Source organism: Carcharodon carcharias, chromosome 11 (assembly GCF_017639515.1).
Source record: "Carcharodon carcharias isolate sCarCar2 chromosome 11, sCarCar2.pri, whole genome shotgun sequence".
Taxonomy (NCBI): domain Eukaryota; kingdom Metazoa; phylum Chordata; class Chondrichthyes; order Lamniformes; family Lamnidae; genus Carcharodon; species Carcharodon carcharias.
This window is the reverse complement of record NC_054477.1, coordinates 116646869-116673250: the sequence shown is the minus strand read 5'-3', so window position 1 is coordinate 116673250 and position 26382 is coordinate 116646869. Positions and strand designations below refer to the sequence as shown.

The following is a 26382-nucleotide window of genomic DNA, read 5'->3' as shown; positions in this document are numbered from 1 at the left end:
ATTAAACACAGAGATAAAAACAAAAAAAACTGCGGATGCTGGAAATCCAAAACAAAAACAAAAACAGGATTACCTGGAAAAACTCAGCAGGTCTGGCAGCATCGGCGGAGAAGAAAAAAGTTGATGTTTCGAGTCCTCATGACTCTTCGACAGAACTTCTGAAATTTACTGTCTGGAGAGAAATTCAACTTTGACCGTGAAATAATTGTATCAGGTGCAAACAATTAAAATCTGATTGGCCTAAGAATTTTACTTAGAAACCAGAACTTAGCCTTCAAGGGATAGAACGCTACCTTGGCTCCAGAATAAAATATTGTCTGTTACCTAATAATACTCCCATAAACAACATATTTTCAAACTTGCAGTTAGAATCATCTCAAAAGAATTGGCAATAATATATTTTCTTGGTCTCGCAAACATTTTGTCTGTCACGGTCAGGTGGTATATTTAATCATCACATCTCTACGATATGCAGAATTTATGTCAAACGTTTATGATTAATTAGTTCAATTTTATACTCGCAAACTGCAAAAAGTCAAATATATAGATAGGAAAGGTATAAAACGTACTGCAAAAATGCAGCCTCAAAGAAGAACTACTAGGGACGTACAGACAACAGATAAAGCATGAGCAGTCATTAAAATCAACTAAAACTGAGCCAATAGAATTCTCCAAGTAAGTATTTTTACATCATTTCAGCTATCATCTAGGTTTCTCTGAATTAAGCACTGGGATAAATAAGATTTGTAACATAATAAAAACATTAAAAATTACAAGAAAACTTGCTTTTTCAGTAATATTTTCTCTGTTTAAAATGTGTCAAATAATGTGTTCCTTTAAATGGTTTATATCTGTCACAAAGTTGTGGGCTGCAATTCCCAATATGCATTTGTACCTACAGCTCCCAGAATTCTTCTTCTGATGACCAGCAAGACTGCTCATGGGGCAGATTAGGAGACATTGCTTGCAAACTGTAGTAATCTGATATGTAATGAACCTTTAAGAGAAGTATTGTAATGTAAGGTCACATGATCTTAACATCCAATAACAGAATAGTGTGGTCTACCTCTATGTGGGAGAGTCTTGAGTTAATCATTGATGAGTGAAGGCAGAGTTTTATTTTGTGAACACACAAGTGTAGCTGCTGAGTTTAGTTTGTAAATAGACAGCATGTGTTTATTCTAACAACGATCTCCGGATGTTCCCTGTCTCTGTACCGGTTCGTTCACCCCAAAACAAGCATGCCACCTGGATCCTTTAGCCCCTATAAACTAAGGACACTGAATATCAACAAACTGGCAATGAGAGTAAAAACACTCTCATTGGAAAAGTAGAATGGAAAAAAAACTAGGTAAAAAGCGAGTTAAAGTGAAAGAATCTAGAAGAACTGAAATCAGGCCAAACCTCTGATGGTACTCATGAGTAAAAGAAAATTTCATTTTGAGCGATGAAGTGATCCCCTCAGAGCATGCTGCAATTTGGAAGAGTGGAGTCTTTCGATCCAACCTCAGACGACTGGTCTCACTATGTTGAAGCCTCACGTTTTTCTTTCAGGTGAATGACATTGCGGGGGAGGAGAAGAGGCACACGATCCTTGTGTCCACATGTGGAAGTGAAACATATGGACTAATTCGGAATCTGTTGGTGCCCTGTGCCCCAGACTGGAAAAGCTTTGATGATTTAGTGAACCTTGTAAAGAATCATTACCAGCCCAAGCCATTGGTGACGATGCAACGGTGTAAATTTAACTCAAGAATTAGAGCTGCGGGGGGAGAGAGTCACTTGTTATGTGGCTAGTCTGAAACAATTAACTGAATATTGAGAGTTTGGTACATCTATTAATGATACACTTAGAGATCATCTGGTGTGCGGTATAAACAAAAATGTAATTCTGAAGCGATTGTTGACTGAAACGGATCTAGGTTTTCAGAAGGCATTGGAAATCGCTCTGGCAATGAAAGGTGCAGTGCGAGACTCAGGAGCCATTTGAGGAGCGCAAAATGGCGCTGTCCTCCATGTTGGGCGGGAAGCTTCAACCAAAAAGAGCAGGAAAGTGCAGAGTCCAAAGCGGAAAGCAGTCACCGCTAGCAGACAATTTAAAAGGGAAAACTTGGTAGTAAAAATATGGCATAATAATGAGGTGGATGCAGGCAACCCTATAATGAAACACAGGTAAAAATATTGAATGCCTCTTCCGCCATCAAAATGGACACCTCATGAGACATGGGCCAGAATTTTACGGTCGGTGTGCAGGCTCAGCGGGAGTGGACGGTTGGGAAGCTGACCACCGCCCGTGATCGGCTCCACACCACCACCTTACGTGGGGGTCCAATTAAGGCCTGCTCAGTGTAAGACATGACAGCAGCAACATAGAGAAGGCATGAGTCGGGGGGCAGGAGCTCAACCTCCGCCAGGTCCAATGGCGAACAGCAGCCGATTCAAAAACGGCCGCGGCAGCCATACAAAGGCTGCCAGTGAAGCAGACACACCTCATCATGGAGCTCGTATGTGCTGAACACGGCAGGCTAGAGGGTAGGTTGGCTGGGCAGTCGATGTCTCGCTGCCCTCCTGGAGGAGGTGGCAGCACGCAGAGAGATCCTTGTCCCCAGGGACAGGAGGAGGAGGTCCCCCCAACTCACCAAAAATGCCTGGGAGGAGGTGGCATCCAGGGTGAGCTCCCATGATATGAAGCGTACCTGGGTGCACTGCTGTAAGCGGTTCAATGGTCTCCTGCGATTGGGAAGGGTGAGCACCATGTTGGCATGGGTCATTTAGCACAGCAGTTAGGAGCCTCCCCACTGGGCCTCAGGGTTCTTAGAGTGTGAGTGACAAACGTCAATGAGGCAGCATCTAGGCAAGGGAATGAGCCCTGGCTGCTTGGAATGAGTATCTTGCAGCTCCAGGGTCATGAATCGGCTGAGCCATGTGAAGTGTTCCTCAGATGGTGTTGGCCAGGCTGCAATGACAATGCAGGTATATGGTGGACTAATCAATGCTCCTCTGTCCTTTCAGGAGAAGATATCCCATGACAATGCAGAGAGGTTGCAGACTGGCGGAGGACTGCCCACCTTCTAATACTAAGTAGATTTGAGCAGGAGGCCCTGGAGCTGGAGAGGCGCCATGCGCCTGGATCAACCGGCTGTGGTGAGGTTGGTGTGCCACAGGGAAGTAAGACTACAATGCATTCAGGTCAGAATGTCTGTCATAGCAACCATTCCACTGTCGTCTCTATATTGATGTGAGCCTTGAACACAGAATTCCCATTGATAATGGAAAGACGAGGCACCCTGATCCAGGTGCCAGGCATGCACAGTAACAGTGTAATGACTTCAACTAATGACATGTCCTTGTTCTTCCTTTCAGGCTTACCAGCAGCCCACTGGGGTAAGGAGCATGAAGGCCCATCACTGACCACAGAGGACGGTGGCTGATAATAGAAACATAGAAACTAGGAGCAAGAGTAGGCCATTTGGCCCTTCGAGCCTGCTCCGCCATTCACTGTGATCATGGCTGATTATCCAACTCAATAGCCTGCTCCCGCTTTGTCCCCATATCCTTTGATCCCTTTCACCTCAAGAGCTATATCTAACTCCTTCTTGAAAACATATAATGTTTTGGCCTCAACTACTTTCTGTGGTAGCGAATTCCACAGGCTCACCACTCTTTGGGTGAAGAAATTTCTCCTCATCTCAGTCCTAAATGGTCTACCAGGTATCCTCAGACTGTGACCCCTGATTCTGGACTCACCCACCATTGGGAACATCCTTCCTGCATCTACCCAGTCTAGTCCTGTTAGAATTTTATAGGTTTCTATGAGATTCCCCCCCTCAATCTTCTGAACTCCAGCGAATATAATCCTAACCGACTCAATCTCTCCTCATATGTCAGTCCCGCCATCCCAGGAAGAATCAGTCTGGTAAACCTTCGCTGCACTCCCTCTATAGCAAGAACATCCTTCATCAGATAAAGAAACTAAAACTGCACACAATATTCCTCTTGTTATGAAGGCCAACATACCATTTGCCTTCTTTACCACCTGCTGCACCTGCATGCTTACCTTCAGCGACTGGTGTACGAGGACACCCAGGTCTCGTTGCACATTCCCTGCTCTCAATTTATAGCCATTCAGATAACAATCTGCCTTCCTGTTTTTGTTACCAAAATAGATAATCTCACATTTATCCACATTATACTGCATCTTCCATGCATTTGCCCACTCACTCAGCTTGTCCAAATCACACTGAAGCATCTCTGCAACCTCCTCACAGCTCGCCCTCCCACCCAGCTTTGGGTCATCTGCAAATTTGGAGATATTACATTTAGTTCCCTCATCTAAATCATTGATATATATTGTGGGGTCCCAGCACTGATCCCTACGGTACCGCACTAGGCACTGCCTGTCATTTGGAAAAAGACCCGTTTATTCCTACTCTTTGTTTCCTGTCTGCCAACCAGTTTTCTAAACATCTCAATACATTACCCCCAATCTCATGTGCTTTAATTTTACATGCTAATCTCTTATGTGGGCCTTTTTCGAAAGCCTTCTGAAAGTCCAAATAAGCCACATCCATGAGGCTCCCCCTCATCAACTCTACGAGTTTCATTCTCGAAAAATTCCAGTCAAGCTTGATTTCCCTTTCACAATTTTGCCACTGTTTTCCACGTGCTCAGCTATTAAATCTTTTAAAATGGATTCCAGAGTTCTCCCCACTACCAATATCAGGCTGACTGGTCTATAATTCCCTGTTTTCTCTCTACCTCCCTTTTTAAATGGTGGGGTTATATTAGTTACCCTCCAATCAGTAGGAGCTGTTGCAGAGTCCATAGGATCTCAGAAGGTGACCACCAATGCATCCACTATTTCTAGGGCCACTTCCTTAAGTACTCTGGATGTAGATTATTAGGCCCTGGGGGATTTATCGGCCTTCAATCCCATCAATTTCTCCAACACCATTTCCCGACTAATACTGATTTCTTTCAGTTCCTCCCTCTCATGAAACCCTGTGTTCTGCAACATTTCTGGTATGTTATTAGTGTCCTCCTTTTTGAAAACAGAACCAAAGTATGTATTTAGTTGGTCAGCCATTTCTTTGTTCTCCATTATAAATTCCTGTTTCTAACTGCGAGGGACCTACGTTTGTCTTCACCAAGCTTGTTCTCTTCACATACCTGTAGAAACTTTTACAGTCAGTTTTTATGTTCCCCACAAGCTTACTCTCGTACTCTATTTTCCCCTTCTTAATCAATCCCTTGGTCTTCCTTTGCTGAATTCTAAAGTGCTCCCATTCCTCAGGTCTGTTGTTTTCTCTGGTTAATTTGTATGCCTCTTCCTTGGATCTAACACTATCTCTAATTTCCCTTGTAAGCCATGGTTTTGGCCACCTTTCCTATTTTACTTTTGCGCCAGACAGGAATAAACAATTGTTGCAGTTCACCTATGCGCTCTTTGAACGTTTGCCATTGCCTATCCACTGTAATCCCTTTAAGTAACATTTCCCAATCTATCATAGCCAACTTCCACCTCATGCCATCGTAGTTTCCTTTATTAAGATTCAGGACCCCGGTCTCAGAATCAACTACGTCACTCTCCATCTTGATGAAGAATTCTATCATATTATGGTTGTTCATCCCCAAGGGGCCTTGCAAAACTAGATTACCAATTATTCCTTTCTCATTACACAATACCCAGTCTAGGATGGCCTGTTCTCCAATTGGTTCCTCAACATATTGATCCAGAAAACCATCCCGTATACACTCCAGGAATTCCTCCTCCACAGTTTTGTTACTAATTTGATTTGCCCAATCTATATGCAGATTAAAGTCACCCATAATTACAGATTTCCTTCACTGCATGCATCTCTAATTTCCTGTTTAATGCCATTCCCAACATCACCACTACAGTTTGGGGGTCCATATACAACCCCCACTAATGTTTCTTGCCCCTTGGTATTTCTCAGCTCTACTCATACAGATTCCACATTGTCAGAGCTAATATCTTTCCTCACTATTGCGTTAATTTCCTCTTTAACCAGCAATGCAACTCAACCCCCTTTTCCTTTTTGTCTGTCCTTCCTAAATACTGAATACCCCTGGATGTTCAGTTCCCATCCTTGGTCACCCTGCAGCCATGTCTCCGTAATCCCGAATATATCATACCTGTTTACATCTATTTGCGCAGTTAATTCATCCACTTAGGTCGTTGACAGGGCCCTCAACCGTGTCCGGCCCATCTCCCGCGCATCCGCCCTCACGCCTTCTCCTCCCTCCCAGAAACATGATAGGGTCCCCCTTGTCCTCGCTTATCACCCCACCAGCCTCCGCATTCAAAGGATCATCCTCCGCCATTTCCGCCAACTCCAGCATGATGCCACCACCAAACACATCTTCCCTTCACCCCCCTTATCGGCATTCCGTAGGGATCGCTCCCTCCGGGACACCCTGGTCCACTCCTCCATCACCCCCTACTCCTCAACCCCCTCCTATGGCACCACCCCATGCCCACGCAAAAGATGCAACACCTGCCCCTTCACTTCCTCCCTCCTCACCATCCAAGGACCTAAACACTCCTTTCAAGTGAAGCAGCATTTCACTTGCATTTCCCCCAACTTAGTCTACTGCATTCGTTGCTCCCAATGTGGTCTCCTCTACATTGGAGAGACCAAACGTAAACTGGGCGACCACTTTGCAGAACACCTGCGGTCTGTCCGCAAGAATGACCCAAACCTCCCTGTCGCTTGCCATTTTAACACTCCACCCTGCTCTCTTGCCCACATGTCTGTCCTTGGCTTGCTGCATTGTTCCAGTGAAGCCCAAAGCAAACTGGAGGAACAACACCTCATCTTCCAACTAGGCACTTTACAGCCTTCCGGACTGAATATTGAATTCAACAACTTTAGGTCGTGAGCTCCCTCCCCCATCCCCACCCCCTTTCTGTTTCCGCCTTCCTTTTTTTTCCAATAAATTATAAAGATTTTCCTTTTCCCACCTATTTCCATTATTTAAAAAAAAAATTAAAAAAAAACCCCACTAGAGCTATACCTTGAGTGCCCTACCATCCATTCTTAATTAGCACATTCGTTTAGATAATATCACCAACTTTAACTTTAACACCTATGTGTTCTATTGTACTATTGTCGAAGGGTCATGAGGACTCGAGACGTCAACTCTTTTCTTCTCCGCCGATGCTGCCAGACCTGCTGAGTTTTTCCAGGTAATTCTGTTTTTGTTTTGGATTTCCAGCATCTGCAGTTTTTTTGTTTTTAATTCATCCACTTTATTGCGAATGCTCCTCGTGTTAACGCACAATGCCTTAAGGCTTGTCTTTTTAACATTACTTGTCCCGATACCACTATTTTTCACTAAACCCCTCTGAAGTAGTCCCGGATGCAGCAGATGCTGGAAGTCCAGCAGGATGTGCGGGAGGATCTGGTGGAGATACATGAGGGAGTGCGTGCCATGGTCTATGTTGTGGAGGAGTCCTTGCGGAGCATGAGCAATACAATTACCCTCATGGCCGAGCGCAATACCTCCTCCATGGAGAGGGGCGACTCTCTCTGCTCCTCCACCTCTCTGCCAGTGACCGTGGCGTCCAATGAGGCGGCGGCAACTGGGGAGGTGCTAGCCATGGCACTGACGTCTCCCTCCCAGGCTGGGCTAGCACAGGCTTCACGGGCCAGAGGATGCCCGCCAAGGTCATCAAGGCCAACAGAACAGCAGAGTGAACAGGCTGTCTCCAATGCCAGTGCCAGCAATGGGTGAGCACCTGCAAGCAAAAACTTAAAGCTCCTTAAGCACAACATGGGCTTATCAATGATGATACTTTTTTCCCCCAGTTTTAAATACTATTTGGTGTGATGGATCTTCCAGTTTAATTTGCATTTTGTATGCCAGGCACCACAGCATTAAGTATGTTTCTGTTCAACAAGCCTCTGGGTGCTTCATTAGTTCTGCAGGTGCAAGGTAACCCATGATGTTATGAGTGATTTGTTTTTCATTGAACTTTATTGAAATGGCACATAGTTCATGTTGTTCACCAAGCAAATGTTCCTGTCAGGTATCGAGTACGGAGCCTGCAGCCTTGACATGTTGTGGTGGTTTTTCTTTGATGGGCTAGCTGAAGGACCGTTGGATCAAAGCCTCCCGGATGTCCCTGCCTCTCTGGAGGTTGCCTATGCCAGCCTCTATCCCCTCAGTGTTCTCCTGACCATGCTTGTCCTCAGACTCACTACTGGACTCATCATCTGTTGCCAAAGCAGCTGCAGAAACATCTTCCTCCGTTGCATCCCCCCTTTCCAGTGCCAGATTGTGGAGAGTGTAGCAACCACTATCAGTGACACACGATCTGGGGGGTATTGCAGTGCACCCCCTGAACGGTCCAGCCATCGGAACCGCATCTTGAGACCTATGGCCCTCTCTACCACCGCTCTTATGGAGGCATGGCTCCTATTGTACTGCTGCTCAGCTTCTGTTCTTGGATGGTGGAGAGGTATCATGAGTCACCTTCTGAGGGGATAGCCCTTGTTACCCAGCAGCCATCCATTCAGTTGGGCTGGAGCACTGAAGAGCCTTGGCACCTGGGAGTATCTGAGGATGTAGGTGTCATGGGTGCTGCCTGGGTGCCTTGCACAGACTTGCAGAATCTGTATCCCATGGTCACACACTATCTGCAAGTTCTTGGAGTGGTAGCCCTTCCTGTTGACGAAGGCTCCCGGCTCGCCCGCTGGCGCCTTGTGTGCAATTGATTGCACCCTGGATGCAGGGTAACCCAGCAATTGCTGCAAAGCCTCTGGCTCGCTCAACCTGACTGGCCTTGTCCGTGTGGTACTGAATGAAAGTCAATGCATGTCTGAACAGAGAGTCTGTCACCAGCTTGACACAACTGTGGACAGCTGATTGGGATACTCCACAAAGATCACCCACTGACCCCTGGAAAGAACCAGAGGCTTAGCAGTTGAGGGTCACTGACTTTCAGCGCCACTGGCATGCAATATCCACCCACGCAGTCTAAGCTGAACTGAAGGCCGATCATTTGACAGATGGAGGTCACTGCATCGCTGCCTGTAAACCCTGGTAGCAGGATTGTGGCATCTTCTGTGGCCCCTTACACCTTGGACTTTCTGTTGGCTCTGTGCCCCTTGTGCCTGCACCTGTCCGCCCACAGGTCGCTTCCCTGGAGCCTGAAAAGGGACACCTGGCCTCCTCCTGCTTCAGGCCCTCTCTTCCTCCTCAGAGAAGGTGCCTCCAATGGAGACCACAATCCCCATTCCCTGGGCAGGGGAAGGCTGTCTCATACCTGGAAGGCCCCAAGTGTTATGACTCCTCTGGAGTCCTGAACTGAAGCCTCTTATTTCTGTCAAAGCAGCTCTGAAGTGAAATGAAATTGTCCTGTTCACACAAGCAAGCAGCAGCAACTTATCAGCTAAAGTACAGATAACTCACATTAGCAAGCCCACTCAGCCCTCTTATCTCACCCGTGGATGAGGTTTTTGAAAAGGTAGCCTACCCGCCTGCCCGTTGCGCCCGTGCAACGCACTGAAAATTGCACAGGCTACATAAAATCAGACAACTGGTGCCTCAAGGACCTTAACTGGCCTGTTAATTAACGGCAGATGCATCTCCGTTTTCATCACATGCCCGCCTTGCAAAATATCGCGGTGGTGCGCGGTGATGTCAGGACGCACGCCCGACGTCATCACGTGTCATTTTATGTTCCGGTGTGTCGGGTGTGCGCCTGCACGCCAAAGGTAAATTTCTGGCCATTGTAAAGAAAACATTAGGCAGACTTTCAGACAAAAGCAAAAACTCAATGAGATAAATAGTGTTGAAAAGCCTGACGTGATATCTATTCTTTGTATAATTTAAAGGTAGGAAGAATGGAGCCTATCTATGTAACCATGACAGTGAATGAGAAGCCTCTGAAAATGGAAGTGGATACCAGAGCAGCCATTACTGTGATTGGTAAGCATACGTTCAAATACCTGAATCATGGAAAATGTAAGTTGAATTTAGAAGGAACTGATGAAAAATTAAAAACTTACACAGGAGAAGACATTTAGGTCAAGGGCAAATGTAAAGTCACAGTAAACCATGAAGGTCAAACAGTAAGATTACCCTTGATGGTAGTAGCAGGCGAGGGACCTAGTCTCCTTGGACGAAACTGGCTGAGACAAATTTAATTGGAATGGACTGAAATCTTCCAACTGAGAACTAATGGGGTTATTACAGCTACAACAAAAATATGCCTCAGTTTTCAAGGAAGAACTTGAAAAAACTGAAGGGCTACAAGTAAAAAATTCATGTAAATCCAGAGGCAACACCAAGAATCATGAAGGCAAGACCAGTACATTATGCAATGCGGGATAAGGTAGACGCCGAACTGGACAGGTTAGAAAAACTCAATGTGATACAACCAGTACAATTTTCAGAATGGGCAGCTCCAATTGCACCTGTTCTCAAACCTGACCGAAGCATTTGAATATGTGGGGACTATAAATTAACAGTTAATAAAGTGGCAAAATTGGATAGACACCCCATACCTAAAATTGAAGGTTTATACACTAAACTGGCAGGTGGAAAGACCTACACAAAGTGTATGAGTCATGCCTACCAGCAACTGGAATTAGAGGAGGCATCCCTGAAGTTCATCACCATAAATACACATAACGGATTGTACCAGTGCACCTGTTTGCCACTTGGCGCATCTTCTGCTTGCGCCATGTTCCAAAGAATCATGGAAAGTTTACTGCAGGAATTGCCCCATGTTGTAGCTTATTTCAATGATGTTCTTGTGACTGGAGCCATTGAAAAGGAACATTTGATGATTTTGGAAGAAGTTCTGAAATGTTTTTTACAGGTTGGAGTGAGATTGAAAAAGGAAAAGTGCACGTTCCAGGCAAAAGAGGTAACTAAGTCACAAGATAGATTTACAAGGCCGACATCCAGTTGAAGAAAAAGTGAAAGCTATTAAAGAAGTTCCCACGCCAAAGAATACATCCAAACTGAAATCATTCTTGGGGATAATCAATTACTGTGGACTTTTCTTACCTAATTTGTCCACAGAACTGGCACCACTGTATTACTTGCTCAAAAAAAGCCAGAGATGGTGATGGCAAACACTACAAGAAGAAGCTTTATAAAAGTGAAAAAGTTACTACAATCTTCTACACTTCTTGTACATATTGATCCAAAGAAAGAGTTGACATTAAAATATGACACATCACCTTATTGAGTGGGAGCAGTGCTTTCCCATCAAATGGATGATGGATCAGAACAATCTATAGGATATGTGTTGAGAACACTTGGTACTGCAGAGAAAAAGTACTCACAAATTGAAAAAAAAGGCCTGGCAATCATTTTCGGTATTAAAAGGTTTCATCAATATGTACATGGTCATCTGGACCACAAGCCATTATTAGGGCTATTCAGTGAAGACATGGCTATACCTCCTATAGCATCAGCAAGAGCACAAAGATGGACATTAATCTTAGCAGCGTATGAGTATACTTTTATTCACAGACCCAGAAGTCAAATTGCAAACTCTGATGCAACTCAGTCATATACTCTTGCAAGTAAAAGATGAGGATGTTCCAATTCTTCAGGAATACATCTTGTTATTGAACTTCCTGAATTCATCACCGATATGTGCTAAGCAAATTAAAGATTGGACGAACCAAAATCCAGTCATATCTAAAGTGAGAAGTCAAGTTCATTATGGTTGTCACAAACACCAGAATCTGATTAAATGAAACTGTATTTCCACAGAATATACAAGATAACAGTCAAGAAGATATTTTATTGTAGGGAGTTCGAGTGATTGTTCCTCCAAAAAGCCATTGTTATCTGAACTTCATAGTGCACATTCTGGAACTTCCAAAATGAAGGCATAGATGTGATGGCCGGGAATGGGTGGAGAAATAGAAAACTTAGTGAGAAGTTGTATGTAGTATCAACAAGTGCAAAAATTACCTGCAACAGCTCCATTACACCCCTGGGAATGGTCAGGAAGGCCGTGGTATGAGTACACATTGATTATGTGGAACCTTTTATGGGAACAATGTTTCTCCTTATCATAGATGTTCATTCAAAATGGATAGATATATACAAAGTGAGGTCACCCACATCTTCAGCAATGATAGACAAGCTACAACAAAGTTTCGGTGTAAATAGATTACCTGAAGTGCGAATATCAGTTAATGGAACAGTATTCACAAGTGCTGAATTTAACTGATTTACAAGCCTCAACAGTATTGTTCATGTGAAAACATCTTCATACCATCCTCTTCAAACGGACTCGCCGAGAGAGCAGTTCAGACATTCAAATCTGGTATGAAGAAGTTATCTGGAGATTTATTAGCGACTAAATTAGCACGATTTCTTTTCCATTATAGAACCACCCCTCTTTCGACAGCAGGTGTCACACCTATCGAATTGTTGATGAAGCGCCATCTCCGGTCGAGACCGAGCCGAATCATGCCAAATTTGGGCGATGGGGGAGAGGAAGAACACAGGAAGGTCAGAAAATGGGGCATGATTGTCACAGACAGGACAGAACATTTAACGTAGGAGAGAAGGTATTTGTGAAAAATTTTAGAGAAGGACCAGCACGGTTGTTTGATGAAATAAATGCCGTAACAGGACCTCTTTCCTACCACCTGAAAGTCAGAGATCGAATAGTAAGAAGACTTGTGGATCACTTTTGAAGAGGAGAAACCAAATCTCCAGAAGTGGTTCCACTAGTGCTCGAGACTGAATCACCATTTCCTGTTGAAAGAATTCAACCAAGTACAAAAGTATTTGAAGGGCCAACTGTATCTGAAAGAGTCAAAGAAACAAATTTACCGGTACCTGCTGTAGAACCAGATGCTCAGATGATTACGGTAAAGGAGATTCCAAACAAACTTCAGAAGCTGTAGCGTTAAGGCGTTCTATAGGCATAAGAAAACCCCCAAAGAGACTGACTTTGTAAATAATTGATCTGTGTAAATAACTTGATATATTGAAAAATTGAAAAATGTATTTTTCAGTAAAGGGGGAAGGATATAGTAATCTGATATGTAATATACCTTGAAGACAAGTATTGTAATGTAAGGTCACATGATCTTAATATCCAATAGCAGAGTAGCACACGCTACCTCTATGTGGGAGAGTATTGAGTTAGTCACTGACGAGTGAAGGCAGAGTCTTGAGTTGTGAGCACACAAGTGCAGCTGCAGAGTTTAGTTTGTAAATAAACAGCATGTGTTTATTCTAACAATGATCTCCTGATGTTCTCTGTCTCTATACTAACTCGGTCACCCCGAAACAAGCATGCAACCTGAATCCTTTAGCCTCAACAAACCAAGGGCACTGGCTCCAAAGCAAACTCTCCCACTCTTTCCATGCCATTCACTAATTAAAAAGGAGTGATAACTAAAAACATTTTTGGAAGTTAGGGTAATTTCAGTTTGGGTTTTTGTATGTAAATCTTTCAAAACACAATCTTTTAGTGAGGTGACTGCCTCAGAAACAATTAAAAAAAAACAATCTGAATACATAGCAAAATCTAAATATTTAATATTGTAAGGAAATGTTATTACTGAAAATGAGGAACAATTTGTATTTATACTCAGAAACGTGTAACGGATACATCTAGCCAAAAAGCAACATAAGAGGAATTGCAAAGCTATTCTTTGTAAAACATTTTGTTGGAAAAAAACTGCTAGAAATACTTATCATGTCAAGCAGCACCTGTGAAGAGGGAAACAGAGTTAATTCCCCAGGTCAATGGCCTTTCATTAGAACTGAAGGTGTGCAAAGGCTGGTGGTGTTTCATGCCTTGGTGAAATGCAGAGATCACATGTCAGGTTCCAAATCTGTAACAGGAGTTTTCTTCAGTGCTTTAAAATGTTTTTTTATTGCCCATCCCTAGTTGTCCTTGAGAAGGTGGTGGTGAGCTGCCTTCTTGAACCGCTGCAGTCCATGTGGTGTAGGTACACTTGCAGTGTTGTTAGGAAGGGAGTTCCAGGATTTTGACCCAGCGACAGTGAAGGATATATTTCATGCTCTCAGGCTTCCTGCTGTTTGTCTACAGTTTAGTTTCTTTTCTAAATGACCACACCCAGGCTTAACTAATCACACACACTGAGCAGTCAACAGACACAAACAAACCGAAAAGCTCGGCAGGAAAAGAGGGGTGGGAAGAAAATAACAAAACAGAAAGTCTGTAGCAAGGTTGAAAGCAGGAGAGATTAAATTACAAAAGGTATGATGGTGCAAGTCAAAAGGGAGTGGTAATGGAACAAGCCAAGAAACAAAAGATAGGTCCAGAAGAAACGAAAATGGTTACAGCAGAATCATTACCGGCACTTGCTGTCATAAAAGCGTTCTGATACTTTAGTACAATAAGGAATAAACAGTGGTCTAGAACAATGTACGATTTATGTCTTCATGTGTAGTATGGTAGACATTAAGCCCATACAATGGATTATGAACATAGGAATTGTTCAACAAAAGGCCACAATTCATCTAGCTTACTTCCTACCATCCTGCTAGTTGTATGATATATTCATGACAGAGTTATTGCTTAATTATGGCGATCAGTTTACAACAGACTCAAAAATGATGAGGAAATTGTCAGTGGTGGTAAACTTTGGGAATCATTGTTCCAAATTCATCTTTTTCATGGCAAGCATCCTATGCTTATGTTTCAAATTTGTCCCCCCCCCTCCCCATAGAGATCAGGAAAATGTCATGGGGGGTTGGTTTGAAAAATGAAAAATTGTAATATGCCACCCCAAACTGCCACAAACAAGCCTGCCACCACTTTTTATGGTGTCAGGTGTGGTGTATCGGTGTTCCACTTTTAAGAAGGGCATTTCATTATAATAGTTAAATCAGATTCTCCATTAGCAGTTGGAAGACAGATTTAAATTTAACGCTGGGAAGTCATGTTTCCCAGGGCTCCGGAAATTTGGCCACTAAATGGAGACAGAACCAGTCAGATGAGGCAAATAAGTGCTTTAAGAGCACTGCTTAAAATCCAGGAGAAACAGGAGTGCTCCTTCCAGTGCCTCAAGCAAATCTTCTGCCTATCGTGATCTCTCTTCGCTACCACAATCAACTGACCCCTCCCAACTCCCCACTATGCTCCAATCTTTGCCTCGCTCCCGACTGTCGTGCTCTGAGCACCTCTACCATGGCTTGAACTTTTCCAACTGCCAAGGATTGTCTCCAAAGGTCCCCGGTTATGGCCTTCTACCATTGGCTTTTTTGTGTAGCAGCCCACCGGTCTGTCAAACTGGTCGTCTGCCAGGCAAGAAACTGAATAAAAAATGATAATGAGTTGCTGCCATTTAATTAAGGAGGAACTATACACCACATCTTCCTCCCCATAACTATCAGGTCATTACTTCTGCTGATTATTATCGAATATACACGCCTTCAAGCACAGGACCAAGTTTCTAGTTCTACTGAAAGAAAAAAAGACTTGTATTTATATAGTACTTTTCACAACCACCAGAGAGCTCAAAGTGCTTTACAGCCAAGGAAGTAATTTTTGAAGCGTTACTTGTTGCAGGAAATGTGGCAGTTAATTTGGGCTCAGCAAATTGCCACAAACAGCTATGTGATAATGACCATATAATCTGATTTTTGTAAAGCTGATTGGGCAACAAAAATATTGGCCAGGACAACAGGAATAACTCCATTGTTTTGCTTCAAAGAAGTGCCATGGGATCTTTTACATCTACCCAAGCAGCACCTCAGTTTAACATCTCATCTGAAAGGTAGCACCTCCAAAGTACAACATTCCCTCAGTATTGCATTGGAGCATCAGCCTTGATTTTTGTGCTTAAGCCCTGTAACTCTTTCGAGTACAAACCCGTTTCCATCTGTTTCAGATGAAGTTACATTGTTTCATAGTTTGCCATTGTGAGATTTGAACTCTTGATCTTGGGGTTACAAGCCCAGTACCATAACCACTTGGCTATTTAGGCCAAGCTAGTGGGACATGAACCCTGAACCTTATAATTCAGAAGTGAGTTTGTTACCAGCTGAGACACAGCTGACACTAATAACAAATGCTCTGAAGGTGAAATTATAAATCAGTTTGCATAGATGTGCTAATAAATTGTGCATGCAATCTTCATTGTAATGAATAATTACTCATTTTTAAAACATTCATTCATGGGATGTGGGCTGTGCTGGCTGGGTCAGCGTTTATTGCCCTTGAGATGTTGGTGGCAAGCTGCTTTCTTCAACTGCTGCAGTCATATTGTAAGTACACCTTCCAGTGTTGTTAAGAAAGGAGTTCCAGGATTTTGACCCAGGAACAGTGAAGGAACAGCGATGTACTCTCATGTCAAGATGGTGAGTGACTTGGAGGGGAACTTCCAGGTGGTGGTGTTCCCATATGTGTTCTGCCTTTGTCCTTCTAGAAGGTAGTGGTGGTGGGTTTGGAAGGTGCTTTCTAAGGGGCCTTGGTGAATTCCTGCAATGTATCTTGTAGATGGTACACACTACTGCTACTGTGCATCAGTGGTGGAGGGAGTGAATGTTTGCAGATATGGTACCAATCAAGCGAGCTGCTTTGTGCTGGACGGTGTCAAACTTCTTGAGTGTTGTTGGGGCTGCACTCATCCAGGCAAGTGGGGAGTATTTCATCACACTCCTGACTTGTGCCTTGTAGATGGTGGACAGGTTTTGGGGAGTCAGGAGTGAGTTACTCGTTGCAGGATTCCTAGCCTCTGACCTGTTCTTGTAGCCACAGTATTTATATGGCTAGTCCAGTTACATTTCTGGTCAATGGTAACCCACCAGGATGTTGATAGTGGAGGGTTCAGTGACAGTAATGCCATTTAATGTCAAGGGGCGATAGTTAGATTCTCTCTTGTTGGAGATGATCGTTCCATGGCACTTGTGTGGCTCGAATGTTATTTGCCACTTGTCAGCCCAAGCCTGGATGTTGTCCAGGTCTTACTGCATGGACAGCTTCAGCTTCTGAGGAGCTGTGAATGGTGCAGAACATTGTGCAATCATCAGCAAATATCCTCACTTCTGTCCTTATGATGGAAGGAAGGTCATTGATGAAGCAGCTGAGGATGGTTGGGCCAAGAACACTACCCTGAGGAACTTCTGCAGTGATGTCCTGGAGCTGTGATGACTGACCTCCTACAGGCACAACCATCTTTCTTTGTGCTAGGTATGACTCCAACCAGTGGACAGTTTTCCCTGATTCCCATTGACTCCAATCCTGTTAGGGCCCCTTGATGCCACACTTGGTCAAATGCTGCCTTGATGTCAAGTGACTTTCACCTCACCTCGGGAATTCAGCTCTTTTGTCCATGTTTGAACCAAGGCTGTAATGAGGTCAAAAGCTAAGTGGCCCTGGCGGAACCCAAACTGGGTGTCAGTGAGCAGGTTATTGCTAAGCAAGTGCCGCTTGATAGCACCCTTCCATTACTTTACTGATGAGGTGGTAATTGGCTGGGTTGGATTTGTCCTGCTTTTTGTGTACAGGGCATACATGGGCAATTTTCCACATAGCTGAGCAGTACTCAAACAGCTTGGCTAGAGGTGCAGCAAGTTCTGGAGCACAAGTCTTGAATGCTATTGCCGGAATACTGTCAAGACCCGTAGCCTTTGCAGTATCCAGCGCCTTCAGCCATTCCTTGATATCATATGGAGTGAATCAAATTAGCTGGAGACTGGCATCTGTGATGCTGGGCAAGGCTGAGAGGGATCATCTACTCGGCATTTCTGACTGAAGATTGTAGCAAATGCTTCAGCCTTATCTTTTGCACTGATGTACTGGGCTCCCCCATCATTGAGGATGGGGATATTTGTGGAGCCTCCTCCTCCAGTGAGTTGTTTAGTTGTCCACCATCATTCACAACTGGATGTGGCAGGACAGTACAGCTTAGATCTGATCCATTGCTTGTGGGATCACATAGCTCTGTCTATCACTTACTGCTTATGCTGTTTGGCATGCAAGTAGTCCTGTGTTATAGCTTCATCAGATTGACACCTCATTTTTAGGTATGCCTGGTGCTGCTCCTCACATGCCCTCTTGCACTCTTCATTGATCCCCTGGCTTGATAGGAATGGTAGAGTTGGGGGGTAGGCTGGGCCATAAGGTTACAGATTGTATTCAAGTACAATTCTGCTGCTGCTGTTGAGTTGATAGATCTGTTCAAAATCTATATCATTTAGCATGGTGGTAGTGCCTCCCAACACAATGGAGGGTATGCTCAATGTGAAGGTGGGACTTCATCTCCACAATGACTGTGCGGTGGTCACTCCAACCGATACTGTCATAGACAGATGCATCTGCGGCAGGCAGGTTGGTGAGGGTGAGGTCAAGTATGTTTTTCCCTCTTGTTGGTTCCCTCACCACCTGCCACAAACCCAGTCTAGCAGCTATGTCCTTTAGGACTTGGCCAGATTGGTCAATAGTGGTGCTACCAAGTGGTGATGGACATTGAAGTCCCCGTCCAGAGTATGTTCTGCACCCTTGCCACCCCTGTGCTTCCTCCAAGTGATGTTAAACATGGATAAGCACTGATTCATCAGCTGAGGGAGGGTGATATGCGGTAATCAGCAGGAAGTTTCCTTTCCCGTTTGACCTGATGCCACAAGACTTCATGGGGTCCAGTCAATGTTGAGGACTTCCAGGGCAACTTCCTCCTGACTGTATATCAATGTGCTGCCACCTCTGCTGGGTCTGTTCTGCTGGTGGGACAGGACGTACACAGGGATGGTGATGATGGTGTCTGGAACATGTAAGATGTTAGATGTAGTACGGTAGGATATGATTCCGTGAGGATGGTTATGTCAGGTTGTTGCTTGACTAGTCTGTCAGACAGCTCTCTCAATTTTGGCACTAACCCCCCAGATATTGGAAAGGGGGACTTTGCAGTATTGACAGGGCCGAATTTGCCATCGTCGTTTCTGGTGCCTAGGTCAATGTCAGATGGTCCGTCCGGTTTCATTCCTTTTTCTGACTTTGTAGCAGTTTGATAGAGCTGAGTGGTTTGTTAGGCCATTTGAGGGCATCTAAGAGTCAATCACATTGGTGTGGGTCTGGTCTGGAATCACGGGTAGACCAGACCAGATAAGGATGGCAGATTTCCTTCCCTTTAGTGAACCTGATGGGTTTTTACAACAATCAGCAATGGATTCATGGTCATCATTAGACAAATTAGATTAATGATTTTTATTGAGTTCAAATTCCACAATCTGCCATGGCGGGATACGAACCTGGGGAGTATTACCTAGTCCAGTGACACTGGACACTGGAGATTACTAATCCAATGACAATACCATTATGCCATCACTTCCCCATATGCAAATAGTTGTGCAAATCATGCCATTATTACTCAGTTGACTAATGCATAAGTTTCAGCTGCTCCTTACATGTGCACTGTGGCTCACCCGATACAACTTCATCATGCATACTAGCTGTATTCTCTGATTGTTGTATAGTTATAATGGTACTTGCAAATGATGGTGAGAGAGAAACAGAGTGCTATGTGGTGCTATCATGCTCTGAGCCACTGGTAGTGCTGTCAGGCTCCTGTTTCAAGCCTATAATGACAGTGGCCACAAGAGCAGGTCAGAGACTGGGAATTCTGCAGGGAGAAATTCACCCCCTGACTCCATCAAAGCCAGTCTGCCATCTACAAGGTGCAAGGCAAGGTCACGAGTGTATGCTCTCATTTGCCTGGATGAGTGCAGATTTAACAATACTGAAGACGCTCAATGCCATCTGGGACAAAGCATTCTGCTTGATTGGCACCCCATCCACCACCTTAAACATTCATTCCCTCCACCACTGATTCATAGTGGCACCAATGTGCACCATCTACAAGATACACTGCAGCAACTCAACAAGGCTCCTTCAACAGCATCTTTCAAACCCGTGATTTCTACCACCTAGAAGGATAAGGGTTGCAGATGCATGGAAACACTACCACCTGCAAGTCCCATCCAAACTACAAACCATCCTGACTTGGAACAAATTGCCATTCCTTCATTGTCACTGGGTCAAAAGCCTAGCAGTCCCTTCCTAACAGCACTGTGAGTGTACCTATACCAGATGAACTGCAGTGAGTCAAGTAGGTGGCTCACCTTCTCAGGGACAATTAGGGATGGACAACAAATGCTAGCCAGCCAGCGACACCCACATCTCATGAAAGAATAAATATTTTTTTTAAAGTTGCAACATGGTTTCAAGTTAACTGCGAGTCTATTTGCTAGACACTGATTAATTATTGCATCTGACTTGCATCAAAGCAGATATGCATTAATTCAAGAACTAAATCTGACCGCATTAGAGATTGCCAGCTGTTCAAGGAGGTATCTAATCCATAAGACCATAAGACATAGGAGCAGAAATTAGGCCATTCAGCCGATCGAGTCTGCTCCGCTATTCAATCATGGCTGACAAGTTTCTCAACCCCATTCTCCCCGTAACCTTTGATTCCCTTACCAATCAAGAACCTATCTATCTCGGTATTAAATACACTCAATGACCTGGCCTCCACAGCCTTCTGTGGCAATGGATTCCATAGATTCACCACTCTCTGGCTAAAGAAGTTTCTCCTCATCTCTGTTCTAAAAGGTCTTCCCTTTACTCTGAGGCTGTGCCCTCGGGTCCTAGTCTCTCCTACTAATGGAAACATCTTCCCCACGTCCACTCTATCCAGGCCTCTCAGTATTCTGTAAGTTTCAATCAGATCCCCCCTCATCCTTCTAAACTCCATCGAGTATAGCCCCAGAATCCTCAAACGTTCCTCATATGTTAAGCCTTTCATTCGTGGGATTGTTCTCGTGAACCTCCTCTGGACCCTCTCCAGGGCCAGCACATCCTTCCCGAGAGACAAGGCCCAAAATTGCTCACAATATTCTAAATGTGGTCTGACCAGAGCCTCATAAAGCCTCAGCAGCACATCCCTGCTTTTATATTCTAGTCCTCTCGAAATAAATGCCAACATTGCATTTGCCTTCCTAACTATCGACTCAACCTGCAAGTTAACCTTAAGAGAATCCTGGACTAGGACTCCCAAGTCCATTTGCACTCCAGACTTCTGAATTCTCTCCCCATTTAGAAAATAGTCTATGCCTCTATTCTTCCGACCAAAGTGCATGACCTCACACTTCCCCACATTGTATTCCATCTGCCACTTCTTTGCCCATTCTCCTAACCTGTCCAAATCCTTTTGCAGCCTCAAAGCCTCCTCAATACTACTGGTCCCTCCACCTATTTTTGTATCATCTGCAAACATAGCCAGGATGCCCTCAGTTCCTTCATCTAGATTATTAAGGTATAAAGTGAAAAGTTGTGGTCCCAAAACTGACCCGTGGAACTCCACTAGTCAGCGGCCGCCATCCTGAGAAGGACCACTTTATCCCCACTCTCTGCCTCCTGCCAGACAGTCAATCTTCTATCCATGCTAGTAGCTTGCCTCTAACTCCATGTGCTCTTATCTTACTGAGCAGCCTCCTGTGCGGCACCTTGTCAAAGGCCTTCTGGAAGTCCAAGTAGATAACATCCATTGGCTCTTCTTTGTCTAACCTACTTGTTACCACCTCAAAGCATTCTAACAGATTTGTCAGGCATGACCTCCTCTTGATGAAATCATGCTGACTTTGCCCAATTTTACCATGCACTTCCAAGTATTCTGAAATCTCATCCTTAATAATGGACTCTAAAATCTTACCAACGACTGAGGTCAGGCTAACCGGCCTGTAATTTCCCGTCTTTGGCCTCACTCCCTTCTTAAACAGGGGGGCTACATTAGCGATTCTCCAGTCCTCTGGGACCCTCCCTGACTCCAGGGATTCCTGAAAGATCGCCACTAACGCCTCCACTATTTCTTCAGTTATCTCCTTCAGAACTCTGGGGTGTAATGCATCTGGCCCAGGTGATTTATCCACCTTCAGACCTTTCAGTTTTCCTAGCACCTTCTCCTTGGTAATGGCCACCATACTCACCTCTGCCCCCGAACTCTCTTGAACTTTGGGGATGTCATTCGTGTCTTCCACTGTGAAGACTGACGCAGAGTACCTATTCAGTTCCTCCGTCATTTCTTTGTTCCCCACTACTACTTCTCCAGCCTCATTTTCCAGCGGCCCAATGTCCACTTTTGCCTCTCTCTTATATATCTAAAAAAATTCTTGCAATCTTCTTTTATATTACTGGCTAGTTTACCCTCATATTTAATCTTCTCCCTCCTTATTTCTTTTTTAGTTGTCCTCTGTTGGTCTTTGTAGGCTTCCCAATCCCCTGTCCCCCACTGCTCTTCGCCGGATTGTATGCTTTCTCTTTAGCTTTTATGCTGTCCCTGACTTCCCTTGTCAGCCATGGTTGCCTCGTCCTCCCTTTAGTATGCTTCTTCTTCCTAGGGATGAATTTTTGCTGTGTCTCCCAAATTACTCCCAGAAACTCCTGCCATTGCTGTTCCACTGTCTTTCCTGCTAGGCTCATCTCCCAGTCAATTCTGGCCAGCTCCTCCCTCATGCCTCTGTAGTTGCCTTTATTCAACTGTAATACCATTACATCTGATTCCAGCTTTTTCCTCTCAAATTGCAGAGTAAATTCTATCATATTATGGTCACTTCCTCCTAAGGGTTCCTTCAACTTAAGCTCCCTTATCAAATCTGCCTCATTACACATCACTAAACCTAGAACTGCCTGTTCCCTAGTGGGCTCCACCACAAGCTGCTCCAAAAAGCCACCTTGTAGACATTCCACAAATTCTTTTTCTTGGGATCCACTACCAAACTGACTTTCCCAGTCTACCTGCATATTGGAATCCCCCATGATCACTGTAACCTTGCCTTTCTTACACACTTTTTCTATCTCCTGGTGTATCTTGTGCCCCACATCCTAATTACTGTTTGGAGGCCTGTACGTAACTCCCATTATGGTTTTTTTACCTCAACTCTACCCACACAGATTCTACATCATCTGACCCTACGTCATTTCTTGTGATTGATTTAATTTCATTTCTTACTAACAAAGTAACCCCACCACCTTTGCCAAACTGTCTATCTTTTCGATAGGATGTATATCCTTGGATATTTAGCTCCCAGTCCTGATCCCCTTGCAGCCATGTCTCCTTAATGCCCACATCATACCTGCCAATTTCAATCTGTGCCACAAGCTCATTTACCTTATTTCATATACTGCACACATTCAGATAGAACACCTTCAGTGCTGTATTTCCCGTCCCCTTTCTTGATGTGCTTGAAGTTAGATTCCTAGCCCTTTCCAAACACTCTGTCCTATTTTGTGTTCTGGAGACTTTAATAGCCTCTCCTGGGCTCTTTCTTTTCAGTTTTTTCATAATTTTCCATGAAGTTGAATCCACCCCCCCCCCCCCACCCACCCAATACACTAACCTGCTGCTTTGTTTCCCATTAGTTACATTTCTTGGAGTTTTACCCTTCCCACTTTCTAGTTTAAAGTCCTGTTGACCATCCTATTTACCCTTTTCGTTAGAACATTGGTCCCAGATCAGCACCTTCTTAAGTGCAATTAGACATGGGTAATAAATACTGACCTTGCCAGTGGTGCACACATTCTATGAATGAACAAAAAGTGTCTTCTTAACTTAAAATTGCTTCACTGAAATTATTTGATAATTCAGTTTTAATTTCTGTGTTGTTTACATTACTTGAACCATTTAGTAATTCAATTTCTTTAATTGCAAGAAATTGAAATATCAGTAATAGGCTGTATTTGAAACATTAAGAAGCTAAAACAAACACCAAGGATTCTACAAACTGTATAAACAGCAATGCTATTTGCAAGACACCATAGATAAATCATGCGAGATTCGTACAGCTCTAAAACTTCTAAAATTGCTAATAACATTGAAATTTTATCAGAGAGAAAAATAAATCAATTTTCTATTAAGCCAAACTGTTTTGGAGCATTTAATGCATTAGACATATTTGGCAGAACGGAAAATTGTTTCGGAAAATTGTCTTGTTCCTTTCAAGTGAAATAAATAAGCTAATCTGAGTGGGATAACGATCCTATCAACAGGGTTTTTAATAAACTGTGTTATTCATTTTTTGAAATGACACTTCTGAAATAATTAAATCTTATGATGATAAGAGGAATTTGTTTTTCAGTCTTTGACATGGATTTTTTTCCAGTGTTGGAAATAAAGAATGGTTAATGTATATTTTTTGGAATTGCTATAGTGCTGTAAGAGTAATTCTAGAACTCCCAAAAGAAGTATCGCAAATCAAAATGACCTCACTTCCCAAGGGGATTTTCAAAATTTTGTTGAGTCACAGTGAGGGGAATATCTTAAATGCAACAAAAGGCAGTATTAAACGTCATCTGCTTTTTAAAAAATTCCAACAATTTTTCAAAAAATTCTCAGTAAAAAGAATATTTCACTATGTCATCAATGATTTGAGTTATAACATCTTTCTGACTGGTGAAACAAGCTGAGCATCTACTGTGTAGCTTTATTTTTTAAAGTAAATAACCTTTAGACCAATAAGCCAATTTATTTAATTTACTAGAGATAGAAACAAAAAACTGCGGATGCTGGAAATCCAAAACGAAAACAGAATTACCTGGAAAAACTCAGCAGGTCTGGCAGCATCGGCGGAGAAGAAAAGAGTTGACGTTTCGAGTCCTCATGACCCTTCAACTGTTGAAGGGTCATGAGGACTCGAAACGTCAACTCTTTTCTTCTCCGCCGATGCTGCCAGACCTGCTGAGTTTTTCCAGGTAATTCTGTTTTTATTTAATTTACTGCATGGGTTATTTCCCGCATTTTAAAACTTTATAGAAAGTTTCAGACCACTAGTTATATACTTTTTTGACTGTAATGGTACATTTATACTGCAAGTGCCAGTCTGATGCCAATGGTGGCACTATCAGTTCCAGATAAGCAGTACCTTGCACTCTGATTCGGTCAGTGTTCTGCTGCCTGCCAGACAATCACAATTCAAATGTTTTGAAAGCACTGGCAAGAGCATTCACACACTCCAAATATATAATTAACTTCAATTGCTCAGGAGAATCTTAAGGACTTCTTAAAACTAAAACTTGACAGTGTACACTCCATGTCAAATCCAAGGGGTAAGTGACCACCCAAGTGGTCTCATAACACTAGGGACTGAGTTGGGCCAAGTTCTGACGATAATGTTCTAATGTGATGCTAAGGTTGCAAATCAGTAAAGCTTAAAAAGACATATGTAAACAAGTAACCTTTAGAACTGATTTATTCCCCTAAGCTTTTCGGCAGTAATGCATTACAACATAAAGTACACATAATGAAAACTTTTATATATAATCCAAAGAAATCAAAAGCTCTATGTCATAAGCAAACACAAACCTTGTTCAAGAAGCGACCTTTTTCCTCTGAATTTTGCTCTTTCATCTCTCGACTTTTCCATACGGTGCTGTCCTTTCCCAAGGAATTCACTAACCTGATTGTTTTAAAAAGTTATTTAAAAAGAAAGTTCAGCACTCTGCAACTGCTAGAAAATAATTTTAAAAAAGCAACTGCCATTCTAATGGATTTAATTGCTAGGAGAGTACCTGATTTACTGAACTGCTCCAGTTGGTTGACAGGTCCTTTGTCAATGCTTCCATGTGGTCTCGTTGAAACTTGTATGTCTCCAATTCCTGTCTCATGGATGAGATTTCTGCTTTCATTACAAGAACGTGATGTACAGCAACATAAGCTGACAGAACAGCTGCTAAAGTGAGGATGAAGGCTGAGTAAATCAAACATCTAAGTTGTGCATTGAAACCTTCTCTTTGTTGTAACATTCTCATTTTCATCCCAAAGTACACTTTTCAGATACACTAGTACAATAATCCATCCAGAACAAGATTGTTAATTGTGCATCTTATTTCCTGTTAGCATGAGCTGTACTTTGTGATTTTTTCCCCAAACTATAGCATTATGCTAGGATATATAACACATCATGCTCTGAAACTAAAACTAAACATTGTGCTTGCATGATTGGTCACTGCGTAGAGAAACCTAGTTCCAAATACTAAACTTAATGAGCAGACTCCGCCTCCTTTGAAGGACTCCTCCCCTTCAGATACAACATAACTAAATATACAAAATTTTAAAACAACGTAAGTCCCAAAAGAAAAGATTTTCTGGCTGCTTCTCACTCAAGCACCTCCTTTCTTTTGAAAAAACCTACTTCGATCCTTACAAAGTGATTGCCTTTCTTGACTTTCAGCGTGTCCTGGTAAGACCTATGCCCTTCTTTTTGATGATCTTGAGCTGGACAGAAAAATACTAGAGGTAGGTTAGTGACACAAATTATCATCTGTGTCAGGTGATTGATCACGTCAACTCCACTTCCCAGTCTGTATACAGTGGGGTTGCTCTTATAACTAGTTCAGCATATATC

At 43.3% G+C, this 26382-nt stretch overlaps 1 protein-coding gene across 1 annotated transcript in view; it reads right to left on the bottom strand.

Moving 5' to 3' along the window:
- The window catches only part of tnfsf13b (TNF superfamily member 13b), a 43656-nt gene extending 17684 nt beyond the window's left edge, over nt 1–25972 (bottom strand). Inside the window, exons 1-2 of the mRNA XM_041198624.1 lie at nt 25547–25972; nt 25341–25434 (exon numbers count right to left, since the gene is read on the bottom strand). Coding sequence (XP_041054558.1) covers nt 25341–25434; nt 25547–25792 — 340 coding nt within the window. The 5' untranslated portion in view covers nt 25793–25972. The remainder of the gene's footprint in view (nt 1–25340; nt 25435–25546) is intronic.
- Between the last annotated feature and the right edge of the window lie 410 nt (nt 25973–26382).